General features: G+C 39.6%; 1 protein-coding gene across 4 annotated transcripts in view; it reads right to left on the bottom strand.

Annotated features, from left to right (window-relative positions):
* The window catches only part of LOC146654198 (neprilysin-like), a 34,053-nt gene extending 29,753 nt beyond the window's left edge, over positions 1–4,300 (bottom strand). Inside the window, exons 1-3 of one of the 4 annotated variants that reach the window (XM_085379747.1) lie at positions 4,194–4,300; positions 3,800–4,011; positions 603–779 (exon numbers count right to left, since the gene is read on the bottom strand). In XM_085379747.1, coding sequence (XP_085235873.1) covers positions 603–779; positions 3,800–3,842 — 220 coding nt within the window. In that variant the 5' untranslated portion in view covers positions 3,843–4,011; positions 4,194–4,300. Of the gene's footprint in view, positions 1–602; positions 780–1,357; positions 1,788–3,387; positions 3,721–3,799 lie in introns of those variants that run through there. The other 3 variants (XM_085379746.1, XM_085379749.1, XM_085379748.1) reach the window with 3 other exon arrangements.
* Between the last annotated feature and the right edge of the window lie 18,561 nt (positions 4,301–22,861).

The raw sequence follows: 22,861 nt of genomic DNA, 5'->3' as shown, positions 1-22,861 counted from the left end.
ATTTGGCTTCCACTGGCAAAGAAAGGTTTTCTCAGTGTCCTTTTATCATAATTTCTCCTGATTTGAAATAAACATCAAAATATATTTCCATATATTCTCATCTGAGGTCAGATTTTGTACAATGGGTGTACAAAGGTGCCAAAAAACACAATGGAAACTTTAAAAAAAGGACCTTTAAGAGTGTCTTCTTCATTCTGTCTCAGTGACTGCACTTCTGCACTGTGTTTTTAAAGTACACAGCTCAAGTGTCATCTATCACCTGAACAAAGTGCTGCTCTTCAGCAGGCTTCTTTGTGCTCACCATTAACCATGAACTCAGTTGAAAGCAATTGTCCTTCCATGTACACAGTTTAAAGGCAATCTTGAAAAGTTTGGAAAAGTTTGGTTAAGATGAGAAAAAAATGTTCGGTAACACTCGGTGACTGTCAAAAGTATTTTTAATTACTTGATGCATTTGTATTGATAAGGATTTTGTTAGGTGCAGAAAACCTTCATCAGCATGAGCCTGACAAAAAACCCCAAAATGTTTGTCCTTTGAGCTACTCAAGGTTTTCGATATTTCTTATTTATCTTTATCAGTCTTCTGTTGTTAGATCACTCACCCGTCTTCTGTGTGGCAAAGAGGATGATGAGGGCAATGATGACAATGAAGAGCAGGGAGACAATAGTAATGAGGCCGATCTCCAGGGAGGTCCATCGGAGCTTCTTAGCCGACTTGGGGGTGTTGGTCTCTGTCATTCTTGGCACTCCTTCTTCAACTGCCGCCTGTATCAACTCACCTACGGAGTTTTGACTGAAATGATTAGTCAGCTGAGAGCAAACTAATCAGCAGCTATTCTAATGAGCAACAAATTCTGATTTAGTAAGCAAAAACCTTAAAATGCATATATGCTGACGTTTGTAGTTTGTGTATACTGGTTGCACAAAATAAGTAACTTAATGTTGGCACATTGGGACATTTTTGCAGTTTTGTGGCAAATGTTGCTTTAATTTATTAGAAATGATTCAATAATTTAATATAAAAATAATAATTCAATCTAAATATAACAAAATGAATGGGTTCAGATAATAGCAGTGAGCCAAAAATATAAGTAGAACTAAAAATCCCAGTCTTTGGGAACCTTAAAGTTTGGGAATTTTTTTTTCTCTGTTTTTTTGGACCATGTACTTTTCTAACATGAAAGGTATTAGTTGAATCTTTTTGTTGCTTTCTTAGGCACATGCAGAAAAAAGAAAGAAAAAGTTAAAAGGAGATAAAAGACACGGCAATGTTAGGAAAACAAATGAGGGGGAAAAAAGAAACCGTAAAAACTTTTTTTTTCTTGGAGTGAAAGGTGAAAATAATGGAAGTTCTTACCCTGGTGACTGTACGCTCCCAACAACAAAAAAAAGGAAAGCAAAAGAAAACAAAAACAAAAACAAAAACAAAAGAACAAAACGCAAAAACAGAGAAGGAAGCACACACTTCTGAAGAACAGAAAACAAGCAGAACCTTTCCTCTGCTCTTCTCTATGCAGTGTTGTTTTCCTCTCCGGGGCCAAGTGAGAACTTTACAAAGTTCATGAAACAAGTAGTTAAGTCTATCTCTGAAGGCAATTAATCCTTAATCCTTTAACAACGCTGCACAGACATGCACTCATTCAGTGACTGCACACAAACACTCATCCACAGCCATGCTCTCATACACACTACAAGCTATAGTGTCATGAGGTGTCTATGCAGATGGGTGAGTCTTGCCACATGCAGGCTGAGATGAGAGCGCTGCGTGACCAAAGGACAAAGTCTCCTAACTTTCTTTGAACGAACAGACAACTACAGACACACATCATGTCCTGTACTCCCACACACCCCCAATCCACATTTATCAAACGTAACCACAGTCTTGCTGGATGTAAATTCACCTATCAATCCACTTCATGACTAAACAATAACCCGAGGTAAAGTAAACCTCTGAGGTTATGGCTGTTATCTAGCATGATAAGCCACTATTACACACACCAAGCACAGATCCCCACAGGCAGGGTGCTTTCCCAACTCTACACCGAAACCAAAGCATGTAAGACATCACCAAGATTTACTACAGGGAAGTGACAACTGGATTTGTTTCTACAACTGTAATAAAGGCAAGGGAAAATATGGAGGGGAAACAAGTGATTGAAAAGATAAAAAAAGGAGATGAGACAGTACGATGACACAAGTTGATATGTTAGTCGCAACTTCCTGTCAACCCCTCTCAGACTGCAGGAGGGGGCAGAAACGTTGTCTGCGAACACACACATCACTGTGACAGCAGTCCCACAGCTCTAATAAAACCATGTGTGCATGTCAGCATTGTAGAGGTTGTATATTATATTCAGCCACGCTTCTTGACACTTTGCATGCCAAGAAGTCGAATGTCTGCAAAATATATTAAAAGGGAAACTGAACATAAAGACGCAGTGAAGGAATGTGCAAAAAGAGTTGAGAGCAAGAGGAAGAAAAGGTGCAAGAAAAACTGAGCAGGACACTGAGAGGTCCTGAGTGACTCCCTAAAAGTGTATCCAGGCACGTTTAGCGGAGTCCTATAGGAGCACTAATACTGTCCCACTCGTGTTCTATTTGTCATTACGCTTACTGCTGTGTTTCTGGGGCTACAAATATAAAGTAAGGTTATTCTCATTTACTCATTAACATTGGATCTGGTTAGGTTAAGGGGACCTGTTAGCAGTGACAGTGATGCTTTTATTAAAGAGGTTTACTATGTTAAATGTTGCTACTCCAGTTACAGGATGCAGTCAATATTTTTTTTTTCTAATGCTGTGGCTCTGAGTGTATTTGAAAAGTATGCACTGCTGTGTCTGTATTTTAAGATAATAGTTTATGAAAGGAGCCACAAAAATCAAAACTCATTTTTTTCCCACTCTGTCTGCCTTTCTTGATATATCTAAAACATAAACAGCCCAAATCTTGTGAGACCACACAAACCCCTTCAAAATTAAACCCATCATTCACTGAGACACCTGAAAACACCCATGTGCCCATACGCACACGCACACATACACAATCGACACAACACTATTTGCAAAGTCACTTTTTTTTTTTTTACAACTTACATACATGTGAGCAATTAATATGTCCAGAGTCTAAATGGGTTTGAATACATGGAGGAATGTGGCCTACTTTAACTGAAAATAACACCTTCTCTGAGATATGATTTTTAGCGCGGGGCCTATAGCTGCACACTGAAGACTAAAATCATCTTTGAGTGAAGAGTCCCTGTGCGCAAAAGTGCTGTGATCTAGATGAAATGAAGTCCACCTCTTAAATTGCTGTCCAAATGGTTTTTGCAAAAGCAGTATGAATGCAACAGTAAAAATAACTTTTAAAGGGATATAACACCAAACTTACAGCAACACCACCAGTCCGCACACAGCTGGAATACAGTGCACTAGTATCACAGAGAGGTTAGAGGATACCCAGCTGGAACAGTGTTTTCTTGACGCACCAAATGCATCTAAGTTTTAAACTATGGTGGGGAAAAATATAAGCCTCAGCGCACACACCGTGCTTCGCAACCGAGAAATGCGTGCCAGCTCCTCATCTCCTGTTGCACGTCAGAAACTCCGAGGGGGGTGGCAGGATCAACTGGTGCACGCTGCCCCGTGTCACTGAAGCAGCACGGGCGCACAAGCAAAACCGATGCGCGCGCACACACGCGCGCACACTCACACATACGCTCACACACACACATACATAGAGGCGCCGACGCACACAGATGGCACAGCTTTACAAGAGCGCTTGGTTTGCGTGAGCGACTTACCAGATATGTCGGGAAATTTACGGTCGATGATATATATGGGCATCACATCCACTGATCAAACATCCATCAAATCCACGGAGGGAACGCGAACTGCTGATCGATCTATTCCAGACGATCTATTTGCTTCACCCGGGATTTCAACAAGACACAAACCGATCCCGCCTCTCTTCTTCTCCTTCTTCTCCCTCTTCTCTTTCCTCTGGCTGTATATTCTAGGAGTACAAGAACACACAAACGAACACACTCACGCACAGACCCTTCTCTACAACTACCTACTGTACTATACCACATCTACCCAGAGAGGATCGCTGAATTGAAAATGATCCATCAGAGTCTTGCGCAACTGTGTGATCCACACAGGGGAGACCCCATATTTATACAGCCCGTGACATACAGTAAAGCAGTGAAGTAGCCCTCTGAAGTTAGCCGTCCATAGAGTCGTTGCCTCCTCCGCTAGGGCGACGTTTAGAAGTGACCCTGTCAGCTGCACTTGCTACTAGTGGTGCCTAAATAGCCCCAAGGCGCAAATTCAGATGAACAGTGCCATGGACTGATGTGTACCTTATTTCGTATAGCCTACTTATACAGCTTTTAGTAGCTTTTAAGCCTGAGCAATAATGGCAAAATGTACAGCAAATTCTCTGTTTTTAAGCTACACTATGCTTAATGGGTCTAAAATGCATAATTTGAATTAATAAGGACGAGCAGCTTTTAATGGAAATATTGCCTGCATTGATTTACATATGCAAGAAAAAATGATTTGTAATAGTGCAATCGACATGTAGGCAATAGGGACACGTGGATTAGTCTTCCTTTCTTTTCTTTTCGTTTCTTTTTTTTGTCCCTGGAGGCCTAGACAGTCCTAAAGATGCAAACATAAAACATGTATTCACCACTGATTCACCATTGACTACTTATTGTTGCAGGGTCTTTATCTCAGAATAATAAAGTTCCTTGAGGCGACTGTTGTTCCGATTTGGTGCTATATAAATAAAATTGTATTGAATTGAACTGAACTGAACCATAAAAATCTACACCGTCTATGTGGAGTGATCTCAACAGTGAATAGAGATTGTCTAATTCTTTTTAAACTGTCAGTCTATTCTACCTAAATCATGTTTAATGTTACCAGGGCTGGGAGTGTTATATTAAATATATCTGTGGATGTATGAGAACTGTTTGGCCTTGTCATAGTATCGTGCCTATTGGGTGTTAGTGAGTTTTTAAGACAAGTCAAAAAAAACAAAAAACTTAAATTTATTATATTCTCCATGTTACTGTTGAGTTAGTTGTGACCTTTTGCTCCTACTCCACTTACTATTTAACAACAATGTTCGCCAGTGGGCCATTCCTGTAAGACCAGTTAACAAACAGTGGTGTTTGAACTGAAAGTGAAAGTCAGCATTAAAGTGAGAGGGGTAGAAACTACATGACACTGGAAAATGAATGATGTCATTTATTCATGTCTTATTTATTTATTTATTTATTTATTTATTTATTTATTTATTTATTTATTTATTTATTTATTAGTAAGTATAATAAACATTTCACAATATTGTAATAAAGATGGACTATCTGGTCAAAGAGACATGATTTAGTTACACCTATTGCAAAATGCACTCAAACTCTAAGATCCAGAACTCCAAATTACTTTTTCGTGCATGTCCAAATTCAATAGAATGGTCCAGTTAGTCCAGGTTGAGAAAAAATGATTGCTTGATGGAGTTTAAGGAAGAAAAAAACATTGCTATGGGTGGGGAAATAAACATGTGCTCATAGTTCCCCCGGTTTAAAACTCAAAAAATAAACATCACTCTCCTGTGTTATAGTTTTAAAGCCTAGTAGTTATAGTTTTGTTGATCCATTCATTCACCCCAAGCTCTTTCTTAGATAGCTTTTGTGGTTGTATAACTATGTGACCTTACTTCCTCTTTAGCTCTTGTCATTATAGATAAAAGACCTTATCACAATAAAACAGAAGGTCATAGATCACAATAAGCTACTTTGTCAGCTCCACTATCAATCATGTGAATTACACCAGGAAAAAAAAATAAGCAAGCCTATTTAATGTCACCCAATTATCCTGTCCATGTTTCATTGTCTGCAATCACAAAAACAGTAGGCATGCCCTCCAAGGAATTCCCATCTGTGTATATCTTTTGAATATCTGTGAAGCTGAACTGACAGCGGTTTTCACAGCAGCTGTCTGTCAGTGCATTTAAAGGATGTTCATTTGCCTGGAGTGCAACCACTGTGATCATATTTTCCATCGTTGTGTTTCTGTGCTCTTCACATAAAACCTATTGCCCCTTCTCTGTTGGCCATTTGAGCTCTGTTCGCTGTCAGTAAACCCAGCATGTTATGGACTCCTGGAGAGTATTGGATTTTAATTGCGCTGTGCCTGGGGTGACACAGGTATTAAAAAGTCTTTTGTTGTAAAAAATAGGTCGATGTGTGGAAAAACAGACACAAACATACAGACACACACTCTTTTCATTCTTTTTAGGTCTTTGGGTCTTTTTTAGGTAGGCTGTATTTTTCAAGCTCAACGGGGTCCCACACTAATCTAAAATGATTTTCATCCAAGCTCAATTCCATGTTTACCATCTCAGTTCTAAATGGCATTACACAGATACAAATATGCATCAATTACCCTCGTGGACATCGCATGGGTTGAATAAAAAGAAATGCTGCCTTTCTGTCATTTTAATTCAATTTAGTACCATTTATTTCTTAGAATAAAAATAAAAACTTCCACATTTTCATTAGATGATTCATCAGCTGAGTTTTGTGTGACAATTTTGTGGATGTAATTGATTTCCAGACAACTGGAAGCAAAAACCGTGACTAATAACCACTTCTGCATTTGGTAGGCATATGCTTGTGAATAAGCTGAAGAAAACAAATAGATGGATGCTTGAATCACACAGGACAGGCACTTTGTCACAATTTTAAAAATATATGCTTTGTTCGTAATTAATGTAACTGATGTCTAAGTGTTAGGCGTTTGTCGCCAGAGGAGCCAAGGTACGAAGGGTTTTCGGTTTGTATCAAGGTCGCTCAGATGGGTTGTACTATCAGCAGCTCCTTTCAGAAACTGTCACGGGAGCACCTCTACTATCAGCAACGGACGAGCCATCCAATTCAGCTCAAAATGTGCTGTCAGTACACATAAACATGCACACATAATCTACACCCGAAGTACAGATCCACAGAAACACAGCCACAAGATTAATGACTCACATTTACTGCACAAACATTAATAACCTTGTCACTCATAGAGATGGACTTTCAGCCCAAGCTTTGTGACAGTCATGAGGCTGCTTGCAGAGGAATACAGAAGTGCAAAACATAGAAAACACAGGAAAATGGTTAAAAGTACCAGATTACTCAGTATTTCCACACAGGCTCAGACTGTTTAGTTCTTATTTTTTATGAATTATTGTCACAAGGAATTGGATATACTCTGCACTACACTAACAAAATTCATTTGTTGTTATTTTACAGTTCCACGACACTAACTCTTCAGTGATTTACTGGAATCACTGGGAAATACTATATGTAGTATTAGGTAGATGTATACATAGAGTGCAGGAATATTATGAAAGCTGTTCCACTTGAGCAAATGCCTTCCATTAGCATGTATATCATGTATTTGTTAGTGACTTACATTTATTCCCTTGCTTTGAATCATATGCATAACTACCATGTGGCCAAGTCCAACCACTAATAAAAAACATAATCTCTGCCATGTGCTTACTGTGAAAACTTTTTGTTATCAATAATACAACTTCACACCCACACCCATTAATATACAGTGTTCTTTATTGTATTCATTATTTGTGCAGAGATTGTTTGTGCTGATAATTTCACTTGCTGTGTTTGAATTGCAAAAGTGGGGCAAATATCTATTCCTCTTTCTTTCCTGCGTCTTCCTGAAAGAAGTTTGCCTTCAGGGCTTTCCGCTAGCAAGGCTGTCAGGCATAAAAGCGTTCTTTTCCCTTATCCTATTTCCAGTTCTCAGCTGCAGTGTGATCAGATTTAGATAAAGATCACGGTTTGGGTTAAACCTCACCCTTTTAAAACTGGTAACCACACCTTAGAGATCATGTCTGACAAAAAGGCCTGCAGGCAAACTGTGAGTGCGTTCGTCTGCGTCACTGTTTTTTATGATTATCGATAGTCATCATAAACGCTGTGAAAATTCAAAAGACAGCTTCTTTACCCTCTTCACTTGTCCATTCTTGCTTTGCAGTTGTGAGCTGCTCTAAGAATTCCTGACGTGGAAAGGAATGCAAACCGATTCAAAAAACTTCCTTCCCAATCAGATAAACTCTCTTTTTTTCCTCAAAGTAAAAAAATATATATTTTGATAAATATGACATTATATAAATGCAGTGCTAGTTTAAGCTCAGTATGTTCTTTTCTAGAGACATTTTGTTCTTTACTACCTGATACTTTTTCTGATGCATGCCAGCACTTGCAACCAACCATGCTGGTTATAAATATATGAACAGTTATGTGAACAAGGTTACCTATAGTACTAAAAGTGAGGAGAATTAGCACACATGTTTTACGATCCCTCAGTTTAATGTGTCAGCTCTGAAGTCATTAGTATTTTGGTTTACTATTAATATTGTGCTTTTAAGCATTACCAAGCAGCAGGTTGAGTCCCTGAACCCATTTTTAATGTGAGGAGACGCTGCTGCCCCTAGCACCAAACATCAAACTTAAAAGTTAAGCCACTATAATGGAGTGTTAGCAGCTAAAAAGACAAATGTGTGTCTCAGAAGGTAGTGTGTTCCTTTTTTCTGCTTAGTAGATGAATAGGTAACTCTTCACTAACAACTCGCATGTATACTGTAACTTCAAACTAAAGTCATACAGCAGAGGAAATAATTATTTGATCCCCTGCTGCCTTTTTAGGTTTTCTCACTTACAAAGAAATGAACAGTCTCTAATTTTTCATGGTAGCATCATTTTAGTGGAAAGAGACAGAATATCATCAAAATATATAGAAAAAAACACATTACATAAACATTAGAAATTGATTTGCATGTTATCTAATGAAATAAGTATTTGATCTCCCAAAAAACATGATTTGTTAGTGTGATTGAGGTCTTGAGACTGGCTAGGCCACTCCATGACTTTAAAGTGTTTCTTCTTAAGCCACTTCTTTATTGCCTGGGCAGTATGTTTTGAAACCATGTCATGCTGGAAGACTTTGTGACTTTGCCACAGTTAATATATATATATATATATATATATATATATATATATATATATATATATATATATATATATATATATATATATATATATATATATATATATATATATATATATATATATATATATATATATATATATATATATATATATATATATATATATATATATATATATATATATATATATATATATATATATATATGGGTGGCACGGTGGTTAGCACCGTTGCCGCACAGCAAGAAGGTCCTGAGTTCAATTCCACCGTCAGGCCGGGGTCTTTCTGTGTGGAGTTTGCATGTTCTCCCCGTGTTTGCGTGGGTTCCCTCCGGGTACTCCGGCTTCCTCCCACCGTCCAAAGACATGCAGCTTGTGGGGATAGGTTAATTGGATAATCCAAATTGCCACTAGGTGTGAATGTGTGAATCAATGTGAATGCGAATGGTTGTCTGTCCCTGTGTGTTGGCTCTGTGACAGACTGGCGACCTGTCCAGAGCGTACCCCGCCTCTCGCCCTATGACAGCTGGGATAGGCTCCAGCGCCCCCCGTGACCCTGAAAAGGATAAGCGGAAGCGAATGGATGGATGGATATATATATATATATATATATATATATATATATATATATATGGCTAACCAACCGGACATAGTGGTGGTAGACAAACAGAAGAAGACGGCCGTAGTGATCGATGTAGCAGTTCCGAATGACAGCAATATCAGGAAGAAGGAACACGAGAAGCTGGAGAAATACCAAGGGCTCAGAGAAGAGCTCGAGAGGATGTGGAGGGTGAAGGTAATGGTGGTCCCCGTGGTAATCGGAGCACTAGGTGCGGTGACTCCCAAGCTAGGCGAGTGGCTCCAGCAGATCCCGGGAATAACATCGGAGATCTCTGTCCAGAAGAGCGCAGTCCTGGGAACAGCTAAGATACTGCGCAGGACCCTCAAGCTCCCAGGCCTCTGGTAGAGGACCCGAGCTTGAAGGATAAACCGCCCGCAGGGGCGTGCTGGGTGTTTTTTATATATATATATATATAACTGTGGGGATGGTGTTATTTGGGTCAAACTCTGCATTTGTTTTCCTCCAAACACGGTGAGTCAAGTTGATGCCAAAGGACTCGATTTGGGTTTCATTTGACCACAGCACTTTCTTCCAAGCCTTATCTGAATAATTTAGATGTTCACTGGCAAACTTAAGACAAAACTATTTGATTCACAAAGCTTGACTTAATAAATTGTGCAAAAATGATCAGTATTTTTTCAGGTTTGGGCATACGCATTTGTAAAATTGTTTTAATGTGTGGTCAGATTACTTCTTATTATGTACACATTTGCAACCCTTTTGGTGCAAATTTCTTTCCATAATTAAAAGAGTGGAAGAAAGTGAGCCTTTAAAGCTGTGCGCATTTGTTAAGCTGTGCTGAGATTTATTATCTGTTTAGTTTAGTTTAGTTTAGTTTAGTTTAGTTTAGTTTAGTTTAGTTTAGTTTAGTTTAGTGTGGAAGTAGTCAGTAAGAAAACAAAAAAACAAATGCACCAAAATAGTAGTAGTAGTAGCAACAACAACTTGTAACAAGTGTAGTCACAGGTAGGTGGTGCAGGAGAAGTACAGGAGGAAGGACAGGAGTCCCACCAGAGTGTTCTGTATTTCCAGTTTGCTGTACTGACTCTACTGCTGAGGTGATAAACTCTTATCATTTAAATTAATGAAAACTGTGTTTTTTGTGCCGAGTTGCATCAATCTGAATTTTATGACTTGATAATATATGTGTTTTACCTCTTTCTTGAATTTCCTTCATTGGGGCCCCCAAAAACAGGCCACATGCTTCTACTGTTCAGAACCTCCCTCACTCCAGCCCAGAGGGAGAAGGACATATATACTTACCCCATCATAATGTCATAAGAAAATCTTCATAATTTGGCTATAAATGTCCTTTTCCTGCCTAGAAGCACCACTTGGACTTGGCTTGTAGCTCAGTGACAGACTCAATACTTCACATTTAACAAGCTACAGACTCTCCAAAGGGGAGCTGTTATGTCACACCAGTTCAATACATGTCAACCAGCAGTTCTAAACTGATGCTGCTGTTACTTTTCTTCACCTGCTTTTCCAGTAGGCCAGTAACTTCTCTTAGAATCTCAGGTCCAGAACTGTGGCTGGGCAGGTGTTTCACATCAGCCCCACATGTCCTTGTTTACTCAATTTTTCACTCTCATATATTAACAGCTATGCACACACACACACACACACACACACACACACACACACACACACACACACACATACACACACATACACACAAAGACACACACACCTACACACAGAAAGTTGTCCCTCCAAAAGCTCTCACTTGCTGACAGCTGGAGGTTGAAGAGGTCAAGGTGATTGCTGCTACACAGCTTTGATCTCAGACTTAGTGTGATCACTTCCCAGACTGAGGTCTACTGGTTCAGTACAGTATGTGTTTCTCTTTGAATTCCAGTGTGCAAGGGATAAAGCCACTCTGCTATGAAGAGGTATCCAGTTTTTATGACTAATTGGCTTCAAATACGGGCTTATCCAGCCATATTTTTGACTCTTGTTTGTAATTATTTTCTATAAGATGCATCAAAGAAACAAATATGCATATCATTAATTGGCACTATTTTTTGGTTAAATGCATATAAATATATAAATGCATCTCTGTGTGTTGCTCATGAGTGTATTTTCCTGAGTTGGTCTGAATTGGTTATGCATGACCCAGAAGAATTATCTAATAGTGCTCATCAGTCATGGCCATTTAGCATGCCTGCTCCTGAGTGTGTTCCACCCTCTGGCACCTCTGTTCCAAGCTTTCAGAAGTGATAAACCCTTTCACTGTGTCCACCACTGAACAATTTGTCTTACTACACAAATGATCTGACAGAGGTTGGTCCACAAGCATGAGTGACTTGGACCTGAACAGCTTGTCTCAAAGAATTAACTACAATTAGTAAAAGAAATACCAAGGAGCAGTTCTGAATTAAATGATCTTAACTGGCAATCTTGAAGATTTGTATTAAAATAAAGGTCTGTTAAGTAAGATGATAGTTATACTTTTTTTTCAGATGATAGTTATACATGAAGTACTATAAATTGGTTGTCTTCAGATATAAACAGGATAATTGCTGTTATATTACTGCAAAATGTAAATTGTGTTTTGAGGCCCAGCTGCGAGGTAGTTAGCACCACTGAGTCACAGCGAGATCAAAACCAGACTGGGGCTTTTCTGTGTGGAGTTTGCATGTTTTCCCCATGTCTGTGTGGGTTCTCTAAAGATACTCCAGTTCCTTCCCACAGTCTAAAAACTGGTTAGGTTAATTGGTGATTCTACATGTCTACACCACACTCCCTGCTGGTGGCTGATGCCCTCAGACGTTGGTGTGTTGGTGGTTCTTGGTGTCTGGGGCTTGGCGCTCACGTATGTACCGGCTCACTCCTGGTGGCCGATTGGCGGGGCCTGGCGCCTGTGGCCCGGCTGGGCCCCTTCCGGGGGGTGGGGTGCCCTCAGGCCTCTGGCCTCTGGGCCTGAGGCCCGGTCCTCTCTGGCACAGCTGGCTGCTGGCAGAGCCCACGGGCGCGTCACTGCAATCCCCTCTGGCTTCTGCTCCGTAGCTGCTGGGTGACCTCTCGTTTGGGGCTCTCCTCAGCTCTTCCCAGGAGGGTGGCACGGTTGCCCCTTTAGTGGTCCTCCTCGGGTCCTCGTACTCTGGGATCTCTGAATGTCTGGGGCCTGGATCTCCTCCATACCTGCTTCATGCCCTGGGGGACGGGGCTATGGCTCTCCACACTCCCTAGCAGATCGTTACATGGAGAAACCTTTTGAATACAAGCGTGCTGATCCACACAGGTGTGCACACAGGTGTTCACAGACACAAACTACACCTTCCTTGGCTGCACATTGCAGCCAAGGAACCTCAAAGCACATTGTGCGCTGTCGATCTTGCGTGCTGCACAATAACATGTAATATTTAGTATCTACTGTTATCTACTGTTAGCTAGTGTATTGTGATGGTGTTTTATTTATTATGTTGCTCTTTTTTGTTTGTTTTCTCTTCTGTTTTTTTTTATCTTCATACAGGTGATCCAGGTGTTTTGTTTGTTTTTCTTTTTTTTCTTCCCCCCTTTCTCACCATCTCTTCTCCCCTCTATTTTTCTTTCTCTCCCCCTCTTTCATTGTCTGTCCCGTCTGTAACAACCGAAAATCTAATAAAATAAACACATAATTATAATAAAGGTCAGTCAAATTAACCAATATGGCAAGGCCATGATGATCCACTTGGTAAAGTAATTCCGCTTGGCATCTTTCTTGGCCTTCAGACAACAATTCTGATGGCTAAAGATCCAAACGGGACAGGCAAAAAATTGGTGATTCTAAATGGACCGTAAGTGTGAGTTTGAATGGTTGTCTCTGTGTGTTAGCCCTGCCATAGGCTGGTGACCTATCCCCCCACGAACCTCCTTCAATCCTCAACCGCTTTAGAAAATGGAGGGATCAATATTTCCTCCTGCTGCAACTTCACAGTGAAACATTTAACTGGCAAATTACAAGTTGTATTTTATTATGAAGCAGTAACACACAGTCACATGAAATGCAATATTTTATTAGTCTTTTTAGGACTTACCTTTATTGGTCAGTGCTAAATGTATATACAAAAAGGACATCATTCATTTTCAGTTTAGAATACTGCACAGATTAATAGCACAAGAAGGAGCAGCCACAATGGACTATAGGTGACAGGCTGCGCACCACCAACTTCTCAGCAAGGTAACTACTGTGTCCTTTCACTGTGCTCTGCTGTTTGCAGACTCAAACCATGTGCAGCATTAAATCAGATCAGACTTGCTCACAGAATGATGGAGAAAGCTCGATTTATTGCCTGACTTCTTTATCAAAACAACAATAGTTTGCTTTTCTGGTCCCAGCACTCTGTCACACGCAGTATTAAAGTGCATTTGGAGTTACCACTAGTAACTACGGGTGTCACCAAATCAACCAGGACTTAAATCTTTGAGATTGCCGCTTAAATTACAAACAGAATGGTTTGCACTGAGATCGGCTCCAGGGAAAATACAAAAATTGAAGCGTTAATTTTGAAAGAGTTTGGAAAGACTTTATAAGGAGTTCAAGTCAAGTCAAAAATTGTAAGAAAAAACAAAACAAAAACAAAACAAACACAAAGCACTTATTTAACATACAGGCACTGTGAAAGTTCCTGTTACATCCTGACTCATTTCATTACCAGTGTTTTTCCAAGTCAATAATGCTGTCATAAGTAATTATGGTTCTTTCTTCTGAGAAGGCTCTTAGTCAGTCTACTCCTAAAATGGGACAAAGGCGTGCTTTTATGCAATAATCCCTTGACTGAGCCATAACGGAACAGTATCTATACTTCTGTCTTCTGCTCTCACGGATTACTGATTTTTCAAAAAGCTTCAAGTACAAGTGTGATATCCATTCACATCGCACACTTCACTAAATCCAATATCACTCCATGTATAGGATGTTATCTTTAGGGTAGCAATGACTTGATTTCCACACAGATTATATTCTTTTGTGCCTTTTATATTCATTCTGTCATCACACCACATGTTCCAGCAGGAATCAAGACTTGACAAAATGTGGGGACATAACAATGCAGGTACAGTGGGATTTATCCTAATCCAGACACTGAAAAGAGATTTCACTGAATACACCTCCTGATCAAAATGTAAGACATGTCTAGACCAGTTCCAAAACAGTTTTTTTCATTCATTGGGAATCAGCAGGAATCGTAGAGTTAATTGTGTGGTATCTGGGTTGGAGCTGTGTGACTAACCACTCTACTATGTGCCAAGCTTCCTCGTGAGTAGCAGCATTGCTGCATGCTGTCACCTCTTACAGTGTGCCATTTTCTGTGAGCGGACATTGTATGTTTTCAAGCAATATTTGTCTTAACACTCTAACATGATCTGTCGACCACCACCGAAATTCCTACGCTTCTATTTGGGTTTACTTTGTTTCCTCACCCTCGCTTGTTTTCCCCTCTGTCTGAAATCCTCTGACAGGAAATGTTTTACTTCACTTTGAAGAGTCAGCAGAGACACAGAAAAAGCATCTATCTCTCCTCTTGGACTTTTCAGGGGGCTACTCCTGTTTGAGTTTTCCATCTTCTTTGGCAAAATGTGAGCATACTGATTGGCAGTGAAAATTATGCAACAGCTAAGGTCAAGTAAGCATGAAGGTGAAGTACACAGCGGGCTACAAAGAGAGACTAGTTAACACCAGCCACTGAGTGTTGTGTCTGCTGTTTCACAAGTTTCTGGTTGATCTGAAATCGGCTTTGGCACTTTATGCAAACCCACTGCCCTCTAATGTTCTGTAATGAAAGCACAGCAATGTTTTATTCCTAGCTGTAACCCCCTGTGGTGAAGCATATTTGTTATTTTTAGTGATGTTCAAGAGAAAGGCTTTTTTTTTTCTACTCCAGCCAAATTTTTCAAACTGTTCATCTCTGTCTGAGATGAGCACTGGATTGGAAACACCAAGATTGAAAACACACTTCCCAAGATAAGATCTGCTGCCAGTTAACTTGTTGGGGAGTCGCTACCCGTCCACAGTGTTTTGAAGTGCGCTCCAGTTTGATAGCGTGGCTGCTTGAAAGGTTTTTAAAAGTTTGCCCAGCCATGCTTGTCAGCAGCACGGGGATGATAGCCAAGCTAGTGCATAGATGTCAGTCAAGGAAACCTTTCGGATTTGAGCTCAGTCCCTTATGATCTGTTTGTTTTCTATAATTGAAGCATCTGCCTCTCAAGTTGAAATGATTAGTGCCAAAATGTTTATTTAATAACCAATCATATTTCATCATTTACTTGTCATCACTCAACAGCTGATGTTTCTTTTTCTAAAATGAAAAGGAGTTCAAACAAGCTGGGGTATTCTAAAATGGTGCCAGATATATTGCAGTTTACTGAACTCCTGTGACAGTGAGGCATGTCTCTTTCCACTCTCTGTCTCTCTCTCTCTGGTTATTGCATCAGAAGAATGAATGAGAGCAAAGAAGCCCATAGGGAAAAAGAGGTACTAATGGGGCCTTAATGAAAATCTTTGGTCTGCTCATTAATGTTGAAGTACATACACACACACTACACACATGGATAGGGAAAGGAAGCGAGGCTCAATGCTTGGGCACACATATGAAAACATGCATATGAAGACAGATGGGCTTGTCACATCACCTCCTTTATATGAGCTCCTTTTATCTTCTCTCCCTTCCATCTCTTTTGTATAATAAGAAATAAAACAAATAATAGTTTATCATCATCAGTTGATTTGCATAAATGATCAGACGTATTACTCCCCCGTTATCTCAGACACAAGCTGGGTTTTCTCTTGTTGTTGTTTTAGTAACTGATTCCATTAAGCCAGGCATGCTGGATGAATTCGTTATGCTGATTAGTGTGCTGCAGGTTGTTGAGATGGAGTATAGAGATCATGGAGAGAGATGGTCAAAGAAGCAAAAAGCTAATTTGACACATTTCTCCACAATCAGCTGCCTTGATGAGTTCTGTCTCTGCAGAACTACAGCACTGGCCCACCTGAGTGGCGCCAGAGTCCCCCCTCAGATTTGTCACCCCCTGCAGGGTGACAAATCTGCAAGAAAGGAATTGTGAGTGTAGAAGACAGATACAGTGTTATCTGTCTCTGGTTGTATTCATCTTACACTGGCTTTAGGCAAAGCTTTGGAAGCCTGGTTCCTCCTGAGTGATCCACGATTGGTTATGTTTGACTCTGACACAGCTGAGCCATTACACAGTGCAATAGGTCCATCTGGTGGCCAAATTAGAATCTTGACGTGACCTGTTCATGTCTGTTCATTTTGGCCATTAAGTGACGTTCCAGGTGTGTTTGCCATGTTGGTAATTGGGTAAAAACAATGCAATCCTTGTTATGTGCAAAAGTATGGGGGTTTTTTTGTTTTTTTTTCTGTCTGTCCCATTTGGTTCTTTAGCCGTCAGAATTGTTGTCTGAAGACCAACAAGGATACCCAATGGATTTATTTTGCCAAATGGATCATCACGGCATTGCCGTATTGGTCCATTTGATCGACCCTTGTTTTTATTATTTATTTTATTTTATTTTCAGTTGTTACAGACGGGACAGACATGAGTGAGGGATAGGAAAGGGAGAAAGAAAGAGGAAGGAAAAGAAAAACAGAAGGGGAGAGGGACAGTGAGAAAGGGGAAAACAATCTCCTGGATCACCTGTTGAGAGAGAAAGAAGAGAAAACAAGCAAAAAAAAAACAAAGCAACATACTAAACACAACACCATCGCATTAATCTAGCTAAGTGTAAACAGCAGTAAATACTAAATATTCAATGTTGTTGTGCAGCACGCAGGACAGACAGCGCACAATGTGCTTTGAAGTAGCAGCCAAGAAAGGTGTAATTTAAGTCTACGAGCAGTGAACGCCCGTGTGCACACCTGTGTGGATCAGCGCGCTTGTATTCAAATGGTTTCCACATGTAATGATCTGCAAGAGGATGTAGAGAGCCATAGCCCTGTCCCCCAGGGCATGAAGCAGGCATGGAGGAGATCCAGGCCCCAGACATCCAGAGGCCCCAGAGTGCAAGAGCCCAAGGAGGACCACTAAAGGGGCATCCGTGCCACCCTCATGGGAAGGGCTGAGGATCCCCAGACGAGGGGTCACCCAGTAGCCACCGAGCAGAAGCTAGAGGGGGCTGCACCGGCGTGCCCGCCAGCTCTGCCGGCAGCCAGCTGTGCCAGAGTGAACCGAGCTGTAGGCCCAGAGGCCGGAGGCCCGAGGGCACCCCGCGCCCCGGAAGAGGCCTGACCGAGCAACAGGCGCCAGGCCCCGCCAAGTAGCCACCGGGAGTGAGCTGGTACATACGTGAGCGCCCAGCCCCGGACACCAAGAACCACCAAACATACGCAAAAGTATGTTCTAAAGTTTATCTTTTTGAGCAAAGTGGACTTTTTAGTAGAAAATCTGTTTTTCTAGCCACAGTAAAGTGCAGTCCAGGAAACAGAGTTTGAAATAATATTTCAGTAGGAATACAACATGAGAACAATCACACTGAAACCCAAACCGGCCCCTTAGAAAAAGCCAGGTCTACTTCTGGATTTTTTTCCTACTTTTACGTTTTCATATAGTCTCAGGACCCTTCAGACTGAGCTTCTGAACAAATTATGGTCCTGTTACCCAAATATGGGTAATCAGAATGGCTTACACATTCTGATTTGATGAGTTATTTGGTATTGCTTCCACATACAAAGTAATGGCAAGTAAGAAAAATAGACATTAATTAATTACTAGCCCATATTTCTTTTTTCCAGTGACAGCCTGCATTAGAAATCTTACAGCAGCTCTTAGGTTGGAAATTAAGTCAATAAATGACACAAAACATAGGAAACTGGTTATATATTCCATTAATATTTACTCTGTAACACACATATTCATATTGTTTATTAGCTAATACAGCCACACACTTTATTATCTATAGCTTTAATACAGAAAAGTAACAAAATCACATACAGAGACCACAATATCCATTATGATCCATGATCCCTGTAATTTAGTCATTGTTTAATAAAACATTTTGAACTTGTCATTTAAATGATTCCAGTCAGGATTCATTGAATGATTCATGAATTTAGTGGTTGTGACATTTCACAGTGATCCCCCTAAACAAACAAAGGCATTGTTCAGAGGAACATATGGGAAAGAGCATATACTTACAAATCTCAAAATAGGTGGCGAAGCAAAAAGCAAAGCCCCATTAGAGTATCCTTGAAAGGTGTTGGGATCTCATAATAGCCTCAGTTCTTCTTGTCAAGACTCTCCAAAACTCCAAAAGTGTACTGGAAGGATGAAGTTCCTCCTACTAAAATGTCTTTTCATTCACTATCATGGCAATAGTGATGGATAGCGATCTTTCAGACAAAATTACCTGTTGGTGTTTATCTCCCCTGAAACATGGATCATTTTCATTCTCATTATGCAATTTTATAATGAGTATGAAAGCATCTGAATGTGTTACATTTTCCCCCTCATTTAACCAGTTATCTGTTGCTTCCTTGTCAAAATATAAAAAAAAAACCACACAGTGTGGTTGCGCAGAGGTCTGTGGCTTATAAATAGCATGTTGTTTTTTACTGTTTTCATTTCTACCAGGTGCATTAAAATCATTCCAGCCCAACAAGGCATCGGCTTTTACAAATGCAAATCAGCTTAATGTAGCACTGAACTTTATGGCTTTGAAAAACTTTTAATAACGCAAAAGGATTGTCTTCCTTACTTGGAAGGTGTTGCCTTCTTTAACTTTACCTCAGCCTAATTTCAATTTCAAGCATTTGTGTTAGGCAGTTATTTGTTTCTGTGGGTACTGTCACTGCCATATGTTGTCGCACTCATCGCAGCCAACAAAAGGAACCGTTATTACTAAAAGGTATACCACATTTTGTTTGGCTGATGGGGATGTGACCTCCACTTAAACCTCTATGAGTGCACCATTAGTCACTTTTGTAACTTGTTTGGGAAAGTAAAAAATTTATATTCAAACTCAGTCAATTAGTGCTGATGGAAACTGAGTACTGGTGCATATGTCCTTGCTTATGTGAGAGATAAATAAGGGAAACAGCACCGAACCAAACCTGCATATCGCTAAACTCCTGTCACCGTTTCCGTGGAAACAGGTGCAGAATTGTTTGTGGTCTGATAAGAATTTCTGATGGTCAACTTGGCTTGAGTTGAAATGGCACACACACAAAGTAGAAATGAGCTATTATGCACCTGACACCCCTAATGCTATTCAATCTCCCTAAAAAAAACACTTCATTTGTCTCAGGGTGGGTAATAAAATAATGTGCTTCACCATCTAACTACCACTGACATCCCCTGATCAGTAGTTCATTATGTAGTGCAACAAAAATCACAAGTAAGTGTTAATCAACACATTATTGTTTCAAAGCAAACACACACTGCTTCACCTTTATAAGTATTATTGTAAATAATCCCTACATTTAAGCGCTTGAATAATTAATTATTAACTACACTGTATTATTACTTTGTTAAAAAAAACAAAACTACAAAAGAAGAAGAAGAATCTGCTCACAAGTCTGCCTAATTTGTGATATATGACAACACTTAAACTGCGTGCAGATATAGATTCCTAACACATCTGCATACATTATTTCAGATCTCAGTCATTTACAGGTGCATACAGCAGAGAACCAAATGGACAATAAATGCACTTCCAGTTTCATTTGAATTTTGTCTGCACAATTTGAAAAGCATTCTGAAAAGATACTGACAAACTGACAAGCAGTGAATGTGCTGATTTATGTATTGATTTTAGGCATTTTTTTCAGCCTGCTTGCTTATTATAATAACCTTTAAAAGCCCACTTTAATAGAAGAGAGGGTCCTTGTCCTTCAGCCTGCTCACCATGCGCCTTTTCTGTTTTTCAACACTGCCTTTATTAAGTATAGATTCCAGTAAAAATAGAAAAAAAAAGTTACTGCAAAATCAAGGTGAAATTCAAAATACAAAGTTAATTTAACTGGGAACATTTTTTAGTATTTCCCATTTTCAGTGATAACATTTTAAAACATAGGGTTGACATTATTTACTTGAAGTTTAATCTATTATCAAAATTTTATGCACCTAAGTATATTTACTACAAAAAAAAAAGAAAAAGAAAAGCCTTATCTTATTTAAATTTGGTAAATCACAGATTTGGGAATATATTTCTGGTGCGCGTCTGCACCATTTTCAGCATGGCTGTAAGTCCCATTATTTTCTGCAGCAGTTGAGCCTCTGCAATGGACACTAAATCACTTCCAGCATGTCAAAACATGACTTTTCAACTTGATTTAAATTTTTGAGATGTGGACTAAGTTGCACAAGGCAAATCTGGGAAAGGATCCAGACTTTGTTTCTGTGGCAAAACCTGTGTTTTCAGTGCACTCTGAGCTAGCAGGAAAGAGCAGTTCTGTTCGAAAAGAAAAAAAAAAAAAGAGCAAATCATGCTCCCTATCTCGCTCTTTATTTGACTGGCTTTGAATATTCTTCAGCTGGGAAACACTGGAAATGTCTTGGCCGTAGCTGGAGATCCTGGTCTCATCACATTTTGTTGAGTTGAGTTTCTCTGCACAAGTTTGAGGCATCATAGCCTGAAAATTGTTAAGCCATCTAAATTGGACAAACAGGGAGTGGTCTAAAAAAAATGCAGTGATCCTGGAAACTATCTTACATACCTGAATGAAAATTCAGTCAATTTTACAATTGGTGAAATTAGTTTGGATTTGTGGATCTGTTCACAGGATATTTGATCAAACACCCTATTGTGTGTGTGTGTGTGTGTGTGTGTGTGTGTGTGTGTGTGTGTATATATATATATATACACACACACACACACACACACACACACCTTACAGTTAATAGTATATGCATATACAAAAGATGTTGTATTCTTCAACCAACCTTAATCAATGTTTTCATTTAGCAGAAAACACCAGAGTCGACCAAGCAATCTCCCCAAGGCCAGATCGTCCAATGCTCAGAGAAACTGCAAAAAAACCCAGGAGCTACATCTTAGACTCCACAGGCCTAAGATAGTATGTTAAACGTTAAAGATTATAACAGTACACAGTAGACTTCTGGAACAATATCAGATGAGAGTTAGAGAAAGTGGCAATGTACGTGCAAAAACCAAACACAGCTCACCGGTATAAACACCTCATATCAACTGTCAGCACAGCTGAGGAGGGGGGATGACTTGGGCTTATTTTGCAGTCACAGAACCCAGACGTTTTCTAGTCATTGATTTAACCATGAACTCATGGCATCCTACAGTCAGATGTGAAGCCCTCTGTCTGACAGGTAAAGCTTAGATCAAATTGGCTCATGCAACAGGACAATGACTTTAGTTTAGACCTCAAGCTAACTGAATGCTGTCAGAGTAGTGTCAGAGCTGTGCATAAACAAAAGCCCACAAACCACAATGAACTGAGGCAATGTTGTGAATGTATGGAAGCAACTGCTTACTCCAACAACTATGAGAATGGTTTCTGCTCACTTACTGACATTAAGATATTTGTTCTCCTTTTAGTTCAGAGTTTACCACTAAAAACCTAATTGCACAAAACCATTTGATTCACTGTTGCACTTCTATGAAAACATTTTTAACACAAGTTTAATGTGTCTTTTAGACATTTCTACTCACTAATGCTGGACTAACTTGTTTGTACCATACAAGTTTTAATGATTACATTGGATATAATTTGGATCTCAAAGTCACTTTAATTCTAAAAACAGCATTTGAACAATGCCAACATGCACCAGTTGTATTTTACATGGTACACTCAGCAGAGAATTGAGTGTTGAGCAATTATAAATTCATGGCACTAACTATTCATCCTCCTCTGCTCATTAAATTTAAAGCTCTCTCTTTTATGCAAATATAATCTTCCATCCTGTTTCTGTCTCTATATCTCTGTCAAGTGCTGCTTCATTAATATTTGATGTGACTTAGGATAATGATGCACTTAGACACTCTGTGTTTATATGTGTGTATGTGCATGTAGATGTGGGTACATTTGTGTTTAGAGAGAGGACGAGAGCTGCACTCCAGCAGCTCTACAGTTTAAAGTTACAAGCTGTGATGTACCACCAGAGGCCAGTAAGCAACAGAGGATTGTTAGTTTTATATTTGTACACGTATTCATGTATATGATGCAATGCAGTACATCATTTATGAATTTGAAGGGCATTTGAACAGTATATTACAATCATCAATCATCGATTAGCTGTTT

This window comes from Rhamphochromis longiceps, linkage group LG14, assembly GCF_057381845.1.
Source record: "Rhamphochromis longiceps isolate RC_006_pf linkage group LG14, R_longiceps_female_GT1.1, whole genome shotgun sequence".
Taxonomy (NCBI): Eukaryota; Metazoa; Chordata; class Actinopteri; order Cichliformes; family Cichlidae; genus Rhamphochromis; species Rhamphochromis longiceps.
This window is presented reverse-complemented; position numbering and strand designations above follow the sequence as displayed.